This window comes from Ictalurus furcatus, chromosome 2 (assembly GCF_023375685.1).
Source record: "Ictalurus furcatus strain D&B chromosome 2, Billie_1.0, whole genome shotgun sequence".
NCBI classification, from domain to species: Eukaryota; Metazoa; Chordata; class Actinopteri; order Siluriformes; family Ictaluridae; genus Ictalurus; species Ictalurus furcatus.
This window is the reverse complement of record NC_071256.1, coordinates 17925730-17946734: the sequence shown is the minus strand read 5'-3', so window position 1 is coordinate 17946734 and position 21005 is coordinate 17925730. Positions and strand designations below refer to the sequence as shown.

Here is a 21005-nt window from a genome sequence, read left to right as displayed (position 1 = left end):
CTTTTAGGGGGGTCTGGGCATACATTTTTCTAGTCATATATATTTTAGAGTAACAATGGGTGTAAAATCTATAGAAATAAGATTATTTTTGGTCAAGGTATACTTGTCTCATAATTTGTTTTAGAGACTGATCTAATATGATTTACTTAAATTATAACAAAATAAAGAAATTAAAGTCCACTTTGTCCTAATCTACCCAAAACCAAGAAATGTTTGTGTTGAGATCTTTGGAATGTTTATTTTCAAAAAACTTTCAAGCAAACTCTAGATCACACACGCAACCTTTACACTGCAATTATTCCTGCAACACTTGGATTATTCCTGCACCGCCTCTGGGATTATTCCTGCACCACCACTTGGATTATTCCTGCACCACCGCTTGGATTATTCCTGCACCACCACTTGGATTATTCTTGCACCACCGCTTGGATTATTCCTGCCCTACCTCTGGGATTATTCCTGGACCATCTCTGCATCGTCAGTGATGAACTTTGCGGGAGAAGAGGCGACGGAGCTCCAGAAAGAAGAGCCTCAGCCCGGATGGAGTAGACTGTACGACCCCTGGAACGGTGACTTACCAAGTGTGAGGAGTCTATCTCCTTTAAGACCAAATCCTGTGAGGAGTTTATCTCCTTTAAGACAAACCCCTGTGAGGAAGCTATATCCTATAAGACCAACTCCTGTGAGAAGACTATCTCCTTTAAGAAGAGCATCCACTGTGACGAGCCCATTCCCTTCTGTTACTCCTGCATCCATTCCTCGAGTCAGTGTCAACATAACTGACTGTGTGGTTGGTCAACCTTATGTTGTGGGCCCCGTGTTGATTCCCACCCAAAGCCAGAGGAGGAGGAGGGATGAAGAGAACAATGAAGAAGCCACTCCTAGTAGAAGGCAGCATGTGAATCCTTATGTGTAGGAGGAATTTATCAGGAGGCCCGTCCAAATTCGTTCTAGTTTAATTCCAATATATATGAGAGAGCTATAATCTTCAAAACCTTGTATTCATCACCTCACACTCACCACCTCATACTCACCACCTTGTAGACACCACCTCGTCATAAAATGTGCAGGAAGTATTAGTGGTAAGTATTTTACATCTAGATTCCAGCATTAGTCTTTTATTATTATTAATAGTAGTAGTATTATTAGTATTATTAGTGCCATTGTTGTTAATTGTTTAATTTGTGCTAAGTATTTCACCTCTAGTGAAATAGTTGCAGTAGTCACTTGCAGTAGTCTTTTTTTTAATTATTTGTATTTAACCCCTAGACTTCAGCATTAGTCTTTTTTTTTTTTTAAATAATGTATAATTAATAGTGTATATTAATTACATTTATGTGGTTGTAATTAGTGCAGAAATATGGTGTATTCATGTAAATATGTATATATTAAGTTTTTAAGATTAAGCAGCTTTTTGTGTCCTGAGCTGTTTGTCATCCTTTACACCATGCTGCCTGTGTGTGAGTGAGCAGCTGAACTGTTACTGTGATAATGTTCAGCATCATTAATAAAACCAAGATAAAATGTTTAAACAGTAAACTGTGTCATGTGTGGATAAAACATTCTCACATTTTGGCCGACCTGGATCGTGCACTTTTCCCACAGCAGCTCACTCTGTGACCTCCGCTGTTTTTCACGTGTTTTATTCATAGAAATGCGTTTTTCACCATCGTGTAGTGACGTCACTGACGGGGCTGATCCACAGTGATGTCACAGACCCGACTAATCCATAATCAAATTCGTTGTCGATTATTTTAACCATAAATTATCATCGATTTTATCAATTAGTTGTTGCAGCCCTAGTGGGGTTAAGCCTAATCACAACTGTAGTATAGTGTGGTATAGTGCAGTATAGCACAGTATAGTGTGGTACAGTTATTTCTAAGCACATCTGTCCTGTTTAAGCAGCAGATAATCTGATCACGTTATTATTTTACATGCAAGTCATCTTATTATTGGCAAAATCATTAGCACAGTATTGGAAAGTTATGGTATAGTAGTATTGTGTTGCATAGTATAGTGCGGTAGTATAGTATTGCATTGCATAGTATACTTAAAGCCCAAATAAATTAGAATTTATACTTTAAATGCAGGTACAAATATTGTTATTGGCAAATTAGTGTAGTATTCCACAGTGTAGTATAGTATAATGTAGTATAGGGTAATATAGTAGGTATATTATTGGTCAGTGTTATAAAAGTACTGACAATATGTACAATATATTTATGTATATTGATGTAAGTTATTATATAGTCGACATCATATTGTCATATTACCCAACCACATGAAGCTCTTATTTACATATGTTTAATATGAATGCTAAATAACAGATGAATAAATCAAACATTCAATAATTCCATTGTATAGAAACAGCATACAATGCAGACATATTTAATTTACATCCTATAATTACAATCAGTTCACCAACTCAATACAATACAATGTAATCAATACAACCTCCGTTAATACAAACATATTTGATGTACATGTTCATTTTTCCTTCAGATTCGAAGAATTATACAACATCAGGTGGTTTATCGCTCTGGCATCTGTGCTAATTTCATGACATGAACTTAAAATGTTAAAATAACAGTTTGTCAAAACCACATTTCACTCACACTTCAAACAACATGGTGATATATTGAACACCCCCTACATTAGGCACTAATATAGCGCAATAGTAAATATGGGGGGGGGGGTGCTAAATTTCGTACTCAGTCATATCAGATGTATATGTGGATTATCGTTTAGTATGTCATCACACAGCATGGTTCTTTCACAACCCTGTTAAGCATCTTTGCACTGCAGTGTAAATAATTATTATTACTATTATTTTAATTAGTTATTATTTTTATTGAAAGACTCATTATTTCATCTTCTGTCTCTGGCCAGAAGGATTCGCATCCAGCAGGGCTTGGGGTTTTTTCGTCCTGTAGGCAAGAGATTTGCGAATTCGAGGCCCCTTCACGTTGACGATATGTGGGAGGAGAGGCGGGTCTCGTAAACAAAGCCCTGTCTCATTGGGGGCGTGGCCTCTCAGCAGGAGGCGCTCCGACTCCGCCGCTGTTACAGCGATCCAACCTAAGCAGAGTTTAACACCTTCTTTAGTATGTTGTGGACATGTCCCAAACACACCAGTGACTTATACATACCATTTAAACATTAACCTATTGCAGTGCATTGTGGGAATTTTATTTAGTGATTCAGTGATTATTTTTGGTTATATGTTGTTATAGTGCAGTACCTGCTGAGGATAGTTTGATGTCAGTCACCGCTGTGTCCAGTCCTCGGCCCTTGAGCTCAAAGTCTTGAGACACGAAAGTTGGAAACACCTTCATTCGTTCCTCTCCACCTGTTGGCACCTTAACAGGAAATGGAGAAACAGTAAAAACTATCGAGCTACGTTCCAAACAGCATGTGAAGACAAAAATATTAATGTTGATAGAAAAAAAAAAAAAAAAAAGAAAGGCTGATGAAGGAACGACTGTTTGTAGCTGCTGTGACACAAGTGATAACAAGAACTAACTTCTTTGCCGGACGACCCACAACGTTAAATCTAACTATAAATGGAGAAAAAGTATGACATGTCATCCTCTCTAACTGTAACTTACAGCGAGTAGCGTTTTCCCGGCATGTTTCTGGTACGTGGAGTCGGCTTTGTCCAAACTAGTGATGTGGACTGGGATTTGAGACGAAGCCAAGACGGTAAACCAGCATGGCTGATTTCCCTGGAGAAGACAGCATGGAGATTATTTATTATCTACATAGATTTAGCATATTTTAATCATGATTAATTTTGAGATTTTTTACTTCAGTAAATGTTTTGTCATGTTTCATTATTTATATCTTGTTACTGGTTTGTTTTAAGATTTTATCTCTTTCTAACTTCTGCCAGAAAGTCATCATACTGTAGTTCATAAAGCAAAGAACCTCACTTCCAGATAATCAATCCGTGCCAACGCTCCGAGGAATAACACCATCCCCGGCTTCAGTATAAACGTCCTGGGTGTGATGGCGTGCGTCGGCAGCACAAGCTTCACTTCCTGTTCGTTCAGCAGGCTGAGAATCTGGTGATTAAACGGCTAAATTGAAGCATTTTTACACAAAGCTACATTCAGCTCAAGTAACACTGTGTCATCTTACTCACGTCACGTTCTTTCATGATGCCCGGTGTGTCGTAGAACCAGTGAGCATCTTTAATTTCGTTGTATGTAAATTCAGCCTCGGGTTCTTCCTCAGAGCTCGGTCTGCCCACGTTGTCTTCATTCAGGTCCTCGCTGAAGCTGAGGCTGTCTGGGTCGAACTCCACAAGGTCTTTTCTAGAAGACTGCATCCGGAACGTTCTCCCAACACGACCTTCGATCAAGTAAACACAACTTTCGTCCCATTTTCATTCTTGCTTATAAGATAAGGGAATGTGTCGTAAATCTGAATAACACTTTGTGGATACACATAATCGATAATCGTTCATCATGTTCTACCAAAACCGTTTCCTGCTCCAGCTCACCGATCAAGTAGCCCTGTTTACGGAAATGCTGGATTCTCCTGAGCTCTTCAGGATCGAGATCGTCCTCGGTCTGTTGCGCCGCCAGTCGTAGTCGCTCTGCACGTCTAAACAGCCGGTACGGTGTCGGGTTGATGATGGGGAACTTCAGGAGGTTCAGTGTTGTCCCTAAAAAGAAAAAAAATGAAAGAATGTGTTTTCATTTAAACATTTAACAAATCAAATTCAGTCATCTTTTATTCTAAAATCACTGTCCTTTATCCACACAGACTAATGTACTACCATACCAATTTATTCAAACTATGAAAAAAATATGTAGAATTTATTTATTAAATGAAAATAATTTAATTATTTGATTTTTTGGGCATGTTTTCAGCAAACATATCCAATACTACAGTTGACACTAAAATGTCTGAATTTCTGTAAAAATTCTTGTTTATAATCTTCACTTTTATTGCTAACCATCTACATGAGCTAACAACAATTCTGACAGCTTTTTAAAAACTAATATGCATAAATATTAGTTTGGCCAGTTAGTTAAAATACCATAAATTATAGGGGTGTTTCTGAAAGTAATTATGATTATTCAGACATATTTATTCATATTTCATACTCATAAATTGTTATAATCTATACTAGCTAACCTAAACTAAATTGATAGGATTGGTAGACTGTAATTAATATTTACTAGGACACCAGTCAGTTATCCAACATGAGGTAAACTGTAGGGGTGTTTCTGACAGGAATTATAATTATTCTTCATACTCAAATTGTCAATCTTCACTGAGAACACTAGCCAGCTAGCTAACCTAAACTAACTTGGGAGGATTGTTAGAATGCTAATAATATTTACTAGGACACCTAGCATGCTAGCTAAGATGAGGTAAACTCATTTCTGAAAGGAATTTTCAGTCATACTCCATACATTTTCAAAATTTACATTGCTAAGCTAACTTGACAAGATTTCTGAGGATTTTAAAGTCATATTCAAAAATTTTAAAGGATCTTTACAACCAATGCTAGCCTGCTAGCTAACACGATGTAAACTGGAGATATTTCTGACAAGAATTTTCATAAAATGTTAATAGTTTTTACTGACAATTTTAGCCAGTTAGCTACCGTGAGGTAAACTTGTGACAGGAAATTGCTTTCATACTTATACATATTTATATCATCACCGCTAAGCTAGATAGGTGATAGGATTTATGAAAGGATTTTAAGTTTCCTCTGAGGCCATATTTTATATTTATTATGTTCATAATTCTATTTTAAAACCTTCTTACAAACTTGTCCAGTTTAGAACAAAATGGCAGTGAGCCGTTTGAGAGCTGAAAGAGTCTACTCTTGTTGGTGAGATGAGTCAAATGAATCAAATTCACTCAAGCGTTCACTATTTTTAGTACAATCAGACAGAGTCCATCTCATGCATTCAGTTTGCCAAATACATTGGGAATTTTTTCCTCCCCAAAATCAGATTTTTTTTACTCTTCAATACAACCTCACCATGCAATGATTCATGCCTTACCAGGCCATGGGGATATTGTGGCTTTATGGATCACATCAGATGCTCTGGATTTACAGTAATCAGACTCCAGAAGAGTGTTAAACAATGTGGACTTGCCAGCATTGGCAGTACCAACCAAATACACGTCTCCTTTATACTTCCATGATGCCTGAAGCTTTGTGATCAGGTTCTCGATCCCATATCCCGTTTTAGCACTTATCAGATGAACATCCTTGGAATCTCGGGTGGGAATTCCAGCATCGGTGCAATGCTGGGCCAGCTGCCTCCTGATCCTCTGCAGGTAATTCTGGGAATCTCCAGGCAGCAGGTCCACTTTATTCCCTAAAATAATGATGTGCTTGTTTTTGCCGACGAGCTGTGGCAGGTCAGGTACAATTGAGTCTGGAAGATCGAGGAGATCCACAATGAGTAGCACCAAAGCTTTCTCATATTTGATTCTACTCACAATTTTCCTGTACTCTTCCTTCGACATGGTGACATTCAAAGCCTTCTGGTGGTGTGTGAGCAGAAAACAACGCTGACATATCGCTTTCTTGAGTTTCTCTTCTTCGATTAATTGCTTATATTTCTCACTAGGAAGGTAACCAGGAACGTCAGGAGCCATGCAGTGCATTACAGCACCACAGCCTGAGCAGGAGATGTCACTGATCGGCATCTCAGCATCTGGCGTTCCGTAGATCTTCTGCTCCTGCTTAATCTTCTTCTTCTTCTTGGATCGTTCAAGTGGAAACCCTTCATCATGGAATTCAATGCAATCCTCCAGGTTCATGTTCTGATCTCCAACATCTTTTAAAGATCTCAGCTGCAGCTCCAGAGCTTTTTGCTGCAGTTCTGTTATAGTCTTTCTAGGTGGCTTGTCCTCTTTTGCTTTCATGGAGTCTGTGATCTGAAGCTGTTCAGGAAAAGGATCTTCTCCGTGGTCCATGGATTCACAATAGTCCAGGAAGACAAATTCTTCATCTTTGTCAGGTTCAACAGATGAGTAGGTCTCTGATGTTGCTTTACGCCCCTTTTGAGATTTCTCCTCAGTGCTGTGAAATCTTAACGCCCCATTCATAGATGTCCAGTTCTTAAATATATAAAAAGTTTGCTGCTTTTTTTCGGAAACCAGGTCAAAGTAAAGTGAGGACTGAGAGAAATGCCTCCATTCTAAGCCTCTATACTGTTGATCTCTCGTTGTTAAAACACATTTTAAACGCCTAGAAGCAGGAAATCTGAATACAGGCACTTGTAATAGCCTAAACATGGTTTTTAGAAATCCGCTATAATTTGTATAAACATTTACAACCTTGAAAAACTTCAATACACGTGAAACAACTGGCTGTGTTTTTTCTCTGTCGCAGGAAAATTGCGTCACAGGAGGGCGTTATATAAAAAAGAGCTCTTTCTTCAGGACAAACTATAAAAGATAAAAAGCTATCAGTTTACATACACAGCGAAAAAAGTAAGAAGGATGGCAGAAATACAACTTGCAAGCAAATTAAAAAAACAAACATAATTACATATGGAAAATACAATGAGAATATGTGACATTCATAATAACGTTTCATAATAAAATTTCACAATACGTTTTTAGGATTTTCTTGTAATTCGTTAATCTAAAATTGAGGCAAAATCTATTGAGAAAATATTAAATAAGGGTATCATTGCGAAAACCTAACTTCCGGTCTAACGTGCGAATCCCGGAAATTACGTATATTTTATGCTCTACATACACTGTCCCCGTAGTTCAGTGAAGTTTCTAAATAGAGCGCGTTTTAAGCGCCGAGACGCCACTGTAGAGTTCACTCTTCATATTTATTTAAAGGATTACTACACCGAAACACGATGTATGACCAAGACGAAGGTGTGTTTATATCAATATGTTGATATTGTTTGTATTTTTTATACTTCATAACGAAACACCAGTTAGTTATGATGCTTTAACACAGTCTATTTTTCTTCGAAAGCTAACAATATAGCGCTTCTTTTATGTTCCAACCGATTCCGTACAAGCATCGCTTCCTGTACTACGATTGGCTAGCTTTGTCCCAAATCCTGCGTGACGATTGGATAAATATTTCACTGTCCAATTGATGACTCATTTTTATGCAGGTCTAGCCAATCATCATTAAGGAGGCAGGATCTGTCGGAATACTGGTGTTTACAGTAAAATACCGCTAGCTTGAGCGAAATTAGCATTTATGTTTATTGAACTAGTTGCAACGTTATACATTTTTATAGACATTAAAACTAATTTTCAACACTTTCCTTTTGAGTTTCACTTCCGTATTATTTTCGCGCTATTGTTAGCATTTAGTCTAAAATACAGGTAAATACTAATAACAGTCTTATTTTGTGTAGATGTACACTGTGAAATAATGGCATGTGTAGTATATGAAGTGCACTTTATAGTGTATAGAGAGTCGTTTAGGATGCAGGCTTTGTGTTTACTTGTTCGTGTATTAGGCTGCAGTTTGCAATTTTTAAAATGTTTTTCTTTCAGCATGCGAGCAGAAATAAAGCTATCCTTCTTATTCCATGCTGTTATTTGTATTTTTATTCTCTTGCTACAGATATCCAGTATGACGAGGATGATGATGAGATCACTCCTGATCTGTGGCAGGAAGCCTGCTGGATTGTTATCAGGTTAAAGCTCACATTTCCTCTGCTTTCTTTCTGAATATGACATTTAGGGTTTCGAGGGTAATGTTGATATCGTAATGTACCACCCGGTTGCATGGAAAAGTGCTCTTACTAATGCTCCCCCCCCACCAGCTCTTACTTTGATGAGAAAGGTTTGGTGCGGCAGCAGCTAGACTCATTCGATGAGTTCATTCAGATGTCTGTGCAGAGGATTGTGGAGGACGCGCCGCCCATCGACCTGCAGGCCGAGGCACAGCACGCCTCCGGAGAGGTGGAGGAACCGGTGAGCTCTTTCTTTCTCTGTGTCTCATACACACACACACACTTTTGCAAAAAAAAAAAAGCACTGTTGTTCTCCCTTTACATAGTGCTTAATGAAGCTTTGTGTTTTCTCTCTGCAGCCTCGGTACTTGCTGAAGTTCGAGCAGATCTACCTGTCCAAGCCGACACACTGGGAAAGAGACGGCGCTCCGTCACCCATGATGCCCAACGAAGCACGACTCCGAAACCTCACGTCAGTGTAGCCACTGACATAGAAAATATGCTGCTGTGTAAAGACAGGATGATATTATTAGAAATTCTTTTCATTTGTCTTATAGTGTGTTTTGAGTAAAAAGGAAGGATTTGTTTAGTGTCATCACGTGTGTGATGAGTTTCAAGCCCCCCCCCCCTCCATTTTGACTGAGTTTGTTTACAAATAACAGGGGGTGGAGAGGATGTATATTTAATAAGGTTTCTTAAGAAATGAGTTTATGTAATAACATTTCTGAGTAATAGTGGACGATTAAACTTTCCATATAAATACAGGAGGGAAGGATGATGTGTGTTTCAAAACATTTTTAAGTCATAGCTAATTTCAAAAATAATAATTGCACTAGTAATGTGTGTGTGTGTGTGTGTGTGTGTTCAGGTACTCTGCTCCTTTATACGTGGATATCACCAAGACGATCATAAAGGAGGGAGAGGAGCAGCAGCAGACTCAGCACCAGAAAACCTTCATCGGCAAAATTCCCATCATGCTCCGGTCCACCTACTGCCTGCTGAGCGGCCTGACAGACCGTGATCTGTGCGAGCTGAACGAGTGTCCTCTCGATCCGGGCGGCTACTTCATAATCAACGGCTCTGAGAAGGTTGGGCGGGTTTTGCTGGTGTGGGTAGCGTGTATGTGGAAACTGCATGTCGCTGAGCGTGCTGTGTGTGTTTGTGCTGTAGGTGCTGATCGCCCAGGAGAAAATGGCCACGAATACAGTGTACGTGTTCGCCAAGAAGGACTCAAAGTATGCCTACACAGGCGAGTGCAGGTCCTGTCTGGAGAACTCCTCCAGACCCACCAGCACCATCTGGGTCAGCATGATGGCCAGAGGTGGACAGGTACCATCATCGCACAGCCATTCATTCATTTAACGTGGTGTCCTTCTGGTGTTTGCATTATTCCACTCTCCCTTATTTTTTTTTCTAGGGAGTGAAGAAGAGTGCGATCGGTCAGAGGATCGTCTCCACCTTGCCATACATCAGACAGGAAGTTCCCATCATCATCGTGTTCCGAGCGCTGGGCTTTGTGTCCGACAGAGACATCCTGGAACACATCATCTACGACTTTGACGATCCGGAGATGATGGAAATGGTAAAACCAGTGCCTTGTAGATTAGAGCTTAGATTCTGAGAAAGGTCAAAGGGTATACACGTCACTGTTAAATTCCAGCGTACTGCGTACAGCATACTGCGCAAGAGTTGCCAAAATGAGTACGACAGCGGCTCTTCGCTAGGCTACGTGTTGAATACGTGAGGAGTAACACACGACAGACTGTGCTGTTACACTAAACAATTCACACGTCCTGACCAATCAGATTCAAAGAATTACCTTTTATTTCATCTGTTCACGTTAAGCGTCTGCCGTACAAGCCTGTGTGATTAAGCTGTTGCTATAGAAACGGTAACATATTAGAACATGCTAATATAAACCTGTGAACTGAACTAGAGCAGCTGTTACAGAAAAATTTAATAATACGTCTGAGCATTCTCAGTGCAAAAAAGAGAAGTTTTTTTTGGGTGGGGACATGATGTTATTTTTAAAATTATTATTATCATTATTTATTTTTAGGTTAAGCCGTCTCTTGACGAGGCATTCGTGATCCAGGAGCAGAACGTGGCTCTGAACTTCATTGGGTCCAGGGGGGCCAAACCCGGAGTCACTAAAGAGAGAAGGATAAAATATGCCAAGGAGGTGCTGCAGAAGGAGGTGCTGCCTCATGTCGGCGTGTCCGACTTCTGCGAGACCAAGAAGGCGTACTTTTTAGGGTGAGATTACTTCTAAAGGAAAAAAAGTGATGTTCATCTTAAATCTTGTTTATGGTTCCATATTACTTTTTACTAGTAGATTTATACTTGCAGTAGATGACAGGAAACAGTTATATATGTTGAAATGTTGTTTATTTATTCACAGGTATTCAATTAATTATTATTATTATTATTATCATCATCATCATCATCATCATCATTATCTGAAGAAATGAAAGAATAAAGAATAGAATAAACACATATTTAAAAAAATTGAATTCACGTCACTTCACTGATTAGTGAAATAAATAATTTACACACATGCATGCGATTGGATGCAAAATAGATCTCCTACTGGAGCCACTTTTATTAAACTATGGCCATTTTGTTTTCATAAACAGCTTTGTTTTGCTACCGTATTTTTTGAGGCATTGATCGAAAGTCTTGAGATTAGAACTCACAAAAGTCTGGACACTAAATGCTTCAAAAGATTAGATACAGTTCTCTCTCTCTCACTCTCTCTCTTTCTCTCTCTCTCTCTCTCTCTCTCTCTCTCTCTGTGTCTCTGTTTCTATGTCTGTCTCTCAGTTATATGGTGCACAGGCTCCTGCTGGCGGCTCTGGGCAGAAGAGAGCTGGACGACAGAGATCATTACGGCAACAAGAGGCTGGATCTGGCCGGGCCACTACTGGCGTTCCTATTCCGAGGGTGAGAACGTTGGATCTCTGTCTGTCTGTCTTGTCTTCATTTCTTTGTTTATCGTACTTGGTTATTAAAGCATGCGCTGTACCGATGCACCACAACAGGATGTTCAAGAACCTGCTGAAGGAGATCAGGATCTATGCTCAGAAGTTCATCGACCGTGGGAAAGACTTCAACCTGGAGCTGGCCATCAAAACGCGCATCATCTCCGACGGCCTGAAGTATTCGCTGGCCACGGGGAACTGGGGCGACGTCAAAAAAGCCCATCAGGCTCGAGCCGGAGTGTCTCAGGTGATCATAATCATAGCACATGTATACATAAATAAACAGTATGATATACGTATAATTAATAATTATTTATTTTATTTTTTTTTAAGTCAAATCATGAGCTTCAAGCTTTTATTTATTTATTTATTTATTAGTATTAAACATTTTATGTTCATTTTTAGGAAACGAGCAACATTTTTTTAACCATTTTATTTGGTCCAATTTTTTGCAACGTCTTGCTCTTCAGGTGTTGAACAGACTGACGTTTGCCTCGACGCTTTCTCACCTCCGGCGCGTGAACTCCCCCATCGGCCGAGACGGCAAGCTGGCCAAGCCGAGGCAGCTCCATAACACTCTGTGGGGTATGGTGTGTCCCGCCGAGACGCCCGAGGTACTAACGAGCAAATGAATAAAATTCTTAGTAAAAACAAAATGGAAGACAGATATCCCGAAACATAGTGTTAAAATAATCAAAAGATGCCTAAAGTGTGTTTTTGTGTACAGGGCCATGCTGTAGGTCTGGTGAAGAACTTGGCGCTGATGGCGTACATCTCCGTGGGTTCTCAGCCATCCCCCATCCTGGAGTTCTTGGAGGAGTGGAGCATGGAGAACCTAGAGGAGATCTCACCCGCTGCTATTGCGGAGTCAGTTTCCCAAAAATATGCCTTTATCTGGTTTGATGTTTATTAAAATAAACAACACGAGTGTGTTGGTGTCATTGTGTGGCCAATGTGTGATTTTATTTCTTCCCGCCACCCCCCCCCCCCCCCCCTCTCTCTCTCTCTCTCATCCAGCGCTACAAAGATCTTTGTGAACGGCTGCTGGGTGGGAATCCACAAAGACCCGGAGCAGCTGATGAACACGCTGAGGAAGCTCAGGAGGCAGATGGACATCATTGTGTCTGAGGTAAAAGAGGGACAATTTGTAACTTAAGCAAACAGGGGAAAAAAAGCATCTTGGAAACACAACCTATCTCACAAGCTTCCTCCACTCAGGTGTCGATGATCCGTGACATCCGAGAGCGAGAGATCCGGATTTACACGGACGCTGGGCGGATCTGTCGCCCACTGCTCATCGTTGAGAAGCAGAAGCTCTTGCTGAAGAGACGCCACATCGATCAGCTCAAAGAGCGAGAGTACAACAACTACAGGTACGCAGGCATCCGTGCTACAACATGGTCGCCAAAATGCGTAACGTAATGTCAGGGACGAGACCACATCGTCCCATATACTCTTAAGGTTTGATTTGAGATGCATCCTTATAGTGGTGGCTTTAGTAAGTTATTGTGTGTGTGTTTAGCTGGCAGGATCTGGTGGCGAGCGGCGTAGTAGAGTACATCGATACTCTGGAGGAGGAGACTGTGATGTTGGCCATGACCCCGGATGACCTCCAGGAGAAGGGTGTAGCTTACTGTTCCACCTACACTCACTGTGAGATCCATCCATCTATGATCCTGGGAGTGTGTGCATCCATCATTCCCTTCCCTGATCACAATCAGGTACACACACAATGTGCACACACACACACGTTATTATCTTCCTCCTCTGCACTCATGATAGATTAACCACACTGTGTGTTTGTGTGTGACCAGTCTCCCAGGAACACTTACCAGTCTGCTATGGGGAAGCAGGCTATGGGTGTGTACATCACCAACTTCCACGTGCGTATGGACACTCTGGCTCATGTGCTGTATTACCCGCAGAAGCCTCTGGTCACAACACGCTCCATGGAGTACCTGCGTTTCAGAGAGCTGCCAGCAGGTGACGACAGACAGCCGCAATCACCTAGTGTCTCTGTGATTGACAGGGGAGAGAGTGTATGCTCCTCCCACCCAGATATGTGCCATCCATCGATTTTATACTGAATATTAACAAGCATTTTCCCTTCTAGGCATCAACTCTATTGTGGCCATTGCCTCATACACGGGTTACAATCAAGAGGACTCCGTCATCATGAACCGTTCGGCCGTGGACCGAGGCTTCTTCAGGTACCTCTTTCTTCTTTTCCTTGCATACTTATAAAATATTATAAGTAGAGATCCACCGACGTATCGGCCGATAGTTTAAAAACATCCGATGATCAGGGCCGATTATATCCTGTCAATCAAAAGAGGGTGGGAAAACACATCTATTTCTTGTTGTGTGTAAAGGTGATGTCTCTTGTGTGGAATGACGACAAAACTGCAGTTTGTAATCTCTGTAAACTCTGCACTGCTAAAATTTTACACCGGAAGTGAGCATTAGCGAACGGGAGTTTCAGTGTCGAGTCTAATTTTTATTTTTTATTTTTTGCCCTGCTACTTGAGCTGAATTAAAACGCCAGTACACCGTTGAAAGATTTAAATGAAGATGAGTTGATAAAAAGTAAATATTGCACAGAAAAATATATTTGTAGAGTAGTATATTTCATATGCAGATAATGTTTATAAATAAGTTGATATTATATATTACCTGTTTGATGTCACTGATGAAGTAGAAATACTTTTGTTTGTGGTGAGTTAATGTGAGACTAACAGGAGGTTTTTAGAATTCAGTCAATGTTAATATGAATTAATAACATTCAATAAGTTAAGAAATCTTACTTTAATCTTCAGAATTTAGTTCATGTGTTAATGTTAGAGTAATGTGTATTCTGTTTATGAGACCAGTTACTGTGAAACAACTTGTTGAAATGGAGAGAATAAAGTTATTTTTTGCATTTCTTTCAGAATTGAGGAATTCATTATTATTCATTTATAAGAAGGCATAAAAGGCAGAACTATCGGTATCGGCCGATATCACTCTGAATAATCGGTTATCGGTATTAGCTGAGAAACTTAGTATCGGTGCATCTCTACTTCTAAGTACTTTATAAATATATTATAAGCTTTCAGCAATATAGTTCAAAGTACAAACGTGTCTAGTTCACTCAACAAAACAAACAAAAAAAAAAAGTAGAAAACTAGAAGATGAAGTGAATGAATAAATGTATTGTTTTTAGGTCAGTCTTTTACCGGTCCTATAAAGAGCAGGAGTCGAAGAAAGGCTTCGACCAGGAGGAGATTTTTGAGAAACCGAAGCGTGAGGAGTGTCAAGGTGAGTCACGGATTAAAATTGGGTTCCGTAGTTACCTTGTTCAGGCTTTAACCTGTTGTAGTTAGCAAAGACAGTAGAGGTATATTATGGAAGAATGACAGTTATGTTCATTTTTGTCCAAAAGACTGTGTGTGTGTGTGTGTGTGTATATAATTTATATATACTACCAGTCAAAAGATTGAGACACTCTGAAATGTTTCCGATGATCTTAAAAATCTTTTGATCTGAAGGTGTATGATTAAATGTTTAAAATCGGTGTTGTAGACAAAAAAATAATTGTCAACATATTCATTTCTTTCATTAGAAAACTAACATTTTATTTACAAAAAAATGTGTGTTTTTAAATGGATGGACTTGGAGCGAAATATTCTGAACAGCAGCCGATAAGTGTCCAGTATAGGTGGAATTTTGGAATATTGTTTAAAAAGCATCTCGGGGGGATTCCTCAAGAAATTGGTTGAGAAAATGCCAATAATACATTTCTGGAAATTCTAGGCCAAAAGGGAGTCTACTCTGAAGATGTTAAAACACTAAATTATTTTTGATTTATTTAGGATTTTTATCACAACATAATTCCCATAGCTCCATTTGTGTTATTCCAGAGTTTTGATGACTTTATTAATATTTTAAAATGTGTGTGGGGGGGAATAAGTATATAAAGAATTTTATTTTAAAACTCCATCCAGCTGCTTGTTGCAGACCTGATACCCACAGTACTATTCTGCCATACTTTATCATGACCTTGCTCATATTATGGTTATCGCTATAAACTAACATAAACCGTCTCTCTCAGGAATGCGCCATGCCATCTATGATAAGCTGGACGACGACGGCCTGATAGCACCGGGCGTGCGCGTGTCCGGCGAGGACGTGATCATCGGAAAGACGGTCACTCTACCTGAAAACGATGACGAGCTGGACAGCACGAACCGGCGCTACACGAAGAGAGACTGCAGCACGTTCCTGCGCACCAGCGAAACCGGCATCGTCGACCAGGTCATGGTCACGCTCAACCAGGAGGGCTACAAGTTCTGCAAGATCCGGGTGGGTGTGGCCTTTATGCATGCGATGCTGAAAGTCACTCATGACTGCGAGTCTATATGTGATCATTTTGTCTTGTCGGTTTGCTTTCTGCAGGTGCGCTCGGTTCGAATCCCCCAGATCGGAGACAAGTTCGCCAGTCGACACGGACAGAAGGGAACCTGCGGGATTCAGTACAGGCAGGAGGTGAGGGTGTCGTGTGTCCTCTGCGCTTCCACACGACAGATAGCGTGAAATTAAGCTACGAAGCTGCACCAGATGCAAACAAGCAGAATTTCCAGATTTCTGCTCGTTTGCTTAATTACGTACATTTTGGACTGAACCATTTAGACCAAGATGAGTGCCCTCTAAAATGGTTCAGTCCCACTGAACTGACTGTTTCTAAGACCACACATGATGAGAAATGACAGTTTGTATAGACTTGCATTAATGCAGGTTTATTAAAGGTACTACTACTGATATGTCTGTGCAGGACATGCCATTCACATGTGAAGGAATTACACCAGACATCATCATCAACCCCCACGCTATCCCGTCCAGAATGACAGTCGGTCACTTGATCGAGTGTCTGCAGGGAAAGGTATATACGCGTTCACAGCATCCTGAGCACTGAATTGTGTTTTAGATTTGTATTTGTTAAAGAGATGGTCTAAATGTCTCAATCTTTTTTTACGCCAGGTTTCTGCGAATAAAGGGGAGATTGGTGACGCCACGCCATTTAACGACGCTGTGAACGTGCAGAAAGTGTCTAACCTGCTGTCTGAGTATGGCTACCACCTCAGAGGAAACGAGGTAAGCAGGATACGTCCAAAGTGTAATATGTCTGATCCAGTATCACACATTGCCTTCTGCCCTTTTGGGGGTTTTTTTGGTGTGTTATTCTCACAAGAGGTTTCTTGTTTGAGCCTCACACCATGCTGTCTTCTTTCCCGTAGGTGCTGTATAACGGTTTCACGGGTCGCAAGCTGACCTCTCAGATCTTCCTCGGCCCCACTTACTACCAGCGCCTCAAACACATGGTGGATGATAAGATCCATTCAAGGGCACGAGGTCCTGTCCAGATCCTCAACAGGCAGCCTATGGAGGGCAGATCACGGTGAGACTACTACTTCAACTTGTACTATACATACTCCTTTACAAATGGTCACTGGGATAAGGAAGCGGATGGAAATATATTATTTATTAAACTGTATCTTGAGTATGTTGTATGATTGTTAGCGAATGCTCATACACAGACATATTTCTGAATAGAGCTCTGATGTGGCAATGTGTTAGCAGTTTAAAGATGTTGGTATACTGAATTGTTTGTGTGTGTTGTACAGAGATGGAGGTCTACGTTTCGGAGAGATGGAGCGAGATTGTCAGATCGCTCATGGTGCAGCTCAGTTCCTGAAGGAGCGGCTGTTCGAGGCATCGGATCCCTACCAGGTGCACGTGTGTAACCTGTGTGGCCTCATGGCCATCGCCAACACGCGCACACACACCTATGAGTGCAGGGGCTGCCGCAACAAGACTCAGGTAGGAGCTATTACACATTTACATTCTTTTATTAGGGGGCCAAGCACCAAATGTGTGTAGGCACCCTATTGTTATTCGACCACCTTCTTCTTCTGGCTAAGAACTGTCTGGTAAAAAGTTGTGTAATTTGGCACACTGATTGGGGAGGGTCTAAGGAACATTCTTACCAAATTTCACCAAGTTCTGCTAACAGTCTAGCATGACCATCGGGTCAAATTTGCACTAATTTGGAAGTACATTTATGGTTATAACTTTTGAACTGTGTGTTCAACATTTAAAAGCCAGACATCACTGGATTCCCTGGGTCGAGATGAGCTCAACGCACCCTAGGACGTCAATTTCCAAAATTAGATTTTCCACTATCTTGGATTTTGTCCAAAACTGTTTTTTTCATTACTCCTACAAATTTTGTTCACTCATCACCAAATTTGCCACACGTCATCTTCAAACTAAACCTCGCAAAACTTATGAAAAGAATTTTGAGTACTCCAAACCGTTTGCCCATAACCGGACCCGAGTCTGACGGGGAAGCGTCCAAACAGGAAGTAAGGCTGTATCTCAGCAACGATTTTGTGCTCTGACACCAACTTTGGTAGGCATTTTCAGGAACCTGTCCTGAGGCTATGCAGCAAATTTCATGACCGTGCCACTTTCTGGTTAGAAATTACAATAACAAGCTAAAAATGCTTACATTTAAGTGCCATTTTTAATGAAACTTAAAATCGCTTTTGAATTCCTTTGCCTAAAGTGCTCTCCTGTGATTGATTAGGCAACAACTGTAGAGTGTTTGTGAATGTGTGGCTCACTGAGTCTGGGTGCTTGGACCCTCGAAAATGCTGCTTGCAGTTTTAATTATATTTATTTTCATCTTCTTATGATCTGTTATTCAGCAGTTGTATCAGCAAATAACCTGTTGTCTCCGTGTTTTAGATCTCGCTGGTGCGGCTGCCGTACGCTTGCAAGCTTCTGTTTCAGGAGCTCATGTCTATGAGCATCGCCCCACGCATGATGACCACCTAAACACTGCACCACTGAATCATGGGAAACAGGAAAAGCCAGGTTAAAGTGCTTTTCCAGATCAGAACTGCAGCACAGTCTGCCCAGGCTTGATTCTGTTAGTAATTTTGTTGTTATCGTTTCGTATGCAAAATGGTTGTTTTTTTGTAAATTGGATTAAATAAAGTTCTTTTCCTTTTGTTTTTGTTGCTTGTTAATTTTTCTGCGCACGCACGTTGCTACTGCATATGGAAAAAAAATCCCCCTCAGTGTCAGAAAAATTATTGCATTATTACAAATAATTAAGTTGAAAAGTCTAGTGAAATTATTGGCACCCCTAACGAATTCTTTTCCCTCTCAGTCTCCAGAAACTCTTTCAGCTGTTGACTAAATATGAGGTTTCACAGATTTAAAGTGTGTTGTTCATTTAATCGTCCCTGCCCCAATCAGAGATTTAGGTGGGGAAAATGGATATGTAAAATACATAAGCAGTTAAAATATAACATTAAACATACTCAGTGCTGTAAAAAAAAACCTTAGACGTCTGAGAATTTTCCAGAAAGAAGAGGAGCTCTAGTGCAGCTCTACTGATCTGTAAAATGAGGCAGATTATTGTAAATATTTCTGAAAGAGTTCAGCGAGAGAACAGTACTTTTTGTCTGTGCCTGCAGCTACATACTTTTCCTGATCTGATTTATCTCAGCAAGAACACATTAGCCACGGTCCAGGAAGCCACAGATTAGTCACGGATTAGCCACTAGCCTTGAGAACTGAACTTTCAGTCTTCGTAAGTCAGGAAACACAGGCGTAATTAAATAATGAGTATGAATAATGCTTAGAATAATATTTATTGTCTTAGAAGTGGCCTTAAAAAAACTTTTGATTTTAGACTAGTCACAAAATATGTTTGTGTTTGTTTGAGCCTAGAAGACATTTAAGGACTTGATTATATCTTTGAATAATGAATGTAATACGAATGATGGAGTTAGATTAAGCATAGCTCATGTAATAAATAATCATTTATGATCAAATGTGTCATTTATATAATCATGAGGGAAGTATTTCAGATGACTGAATTCGAATATTTAATACGAGAAAATATATAATGGTTTAGGTCTATTATGAATATTAATATATTGATATAATAAAGGATCTCTGACCGCTAGTGTTATACACCCAGAAAAAGAGGTGCTAAAGGCTATCTTAACTTGTCGCTTGGGTGATGTTTGTTTTCCTTTTATTGTCAAAATTTTTATTTAAAAATAATTGGTTGTACAGGTGAAAGGATCAGAAATAAAAAAAAATAAAGATTCTCTGCCTCAAATAAAGTGGCTTTATGAAAAATGCCCTTTTTAAAATTTATTTATTTATTTGTAAAATAAACCAGCACTGGGGTTAATGTGGTCCGTGAGAGTAAACAGGTTGACAATGCCTTGTCTAGGTTTTGCATTTTGTACCTGAAGTATGCATGTTTCATTTAGGAAGAAAGCTTTAATCTAAACCTGTAGGAGCAACTTTAGAAGTGTTTATACTCCACTTTACACACACAAAAATGTACCTTATGTTTAGGCCTTGTAAACTCTAGGCTGAGCTTCAAACCTTCACTGTCTAACTGAAACACACACTGATGTGTTGCGTACCAGTATAAATTGATAGTCTCTCCTCAGGATCCTGCCTCACAACACCAAACAACAGTTGGTTGCTGTAGGATTTAGAACAGTGGTGTTCAGGATAAACTCCAGTTAAGTTCATGTGAGGCTTCATGGCTCTTTGTGAAAGCTGTTGCCTTTCATTACTCAGGTTGATGGTTTGATCCTGGTCTTGTTTCTTTGTTGCTTATCAGACATCAGGGCTGCTTTCAGATGATAAATGTGCATAAAAAAACACCACCACCTGCTTTCAGCATGTTCCACTAGTGGCACATAGTGCCATGTTCCACTAGTGACTTTAGTGATGGTGTGAGTGGTGCTGGTGCTCAGGGTTTGTGTTCCTGCCGTGGCTGAGAGTCTGCATGAAGAAATGTGTGAGGTTATGCTAATCTGGATAACACTTTAAATAATTTAGTAATGTGCTTTTAAAAGCTATATACAGCTACCAATGTTTCAGATCAGGATGAAAAAGGTAGTGAGAAAGCAGGATTGATACAAAAAACACTCATTAGTTAATCATCAGAGACAATGCACAAATTGCTCTTAAACCATGTCACATCATAAACTCTTTATTTGTAAGTGAAAATATGACATTTAATCAAGTGCAGTAGTTGATGGTAATTGTGTGTAAAATTATATTTAAATCTTTAATAGAAAAAAAAAATCAGCTTTCAGACCATTTCTCTCTTTATCTCTCTCGCTTTCTCTTTGAGCTTCAGCTCCGAAAACAACTTTCATGCTTTGGCCTTTCGCGCATACAGCTTAACAAATTTTAAGTAACATAAAACATGGTAGACGTTTGTGTTACACCCCTCACGTCACATCAT

At 39.9% G+C, this 21005-nt stretch overlaps 2 protein-coding genes across 2 annotated transcripts; one reads left to right on the top strand and one right to left on the bottom strand.

Moving 5' to 3' along the window:
• Positions 1-2293: 2293 nt before the first annotated feature.
• noa1 (nitric oxide associated 1) lies at positions 2294-7602 on the bottom strand. Its single transcript, XM_053651655.1, has 7 exons — positions 6030-7602; positions 4508-4672; positions 4148-4356; positions 3936-4067; positions 3612-3728; positions 3245-3362; positions 2294-3081 (listed from the first exon to the last, which is right to left on the bottom strand). The coding sequence occupies exons 1-7, from the start codon at positions 7273-7275 to the stop codon at positions 2867-2869; spliced, it is 2202 nt and encodes a 733-aa protein (XP_053507630.1). The 5' UTR covers positions 7276-7602; the 3' UTR covers positions 2294-2866.
• A 135-nt stretch (positions 7603-7737) lies between these two features.
• polr2b (RNA polymerase II subunit B) lies at positions 7738-18729 on the top strand. Its single transcript, XM_053651641.1, has 25 exons — positions 7738-7875; positions 8585-8657; positions 8787-8937; positions 9056-9168; positions 9565-9784; positions 9867-10025; positions 10114-10278; positions 10756-10952; positions 11520-11639; positions 11738-11924; positions 12148-12291; positions 12405-12544; positions 12695-12806; positions 12896-13050; positions 13200-13398; positions 13492-13660; positions 13791-13887; positions 14880-14974; positions 15768-16018; positions 16112-16201; positions 16488-16595; positions 16694-16807; positions 16951-17111; positions 17338-17533; positions 18464-18729. The coding sequence occupies exons 1-25, from the start codon at positions 7857-7859 to the stop codon at positions 18551-18553; spliced, it is 3525 nt and encodes a 1174-aa protein (XP_053507616.1). The 5' UTR covers positions 7738-7856; the 3' UTR covers positions 18554-18729.
• The last annotated feature ends 2276 nt before the right edge of the window (positions 18730-21005 follow it).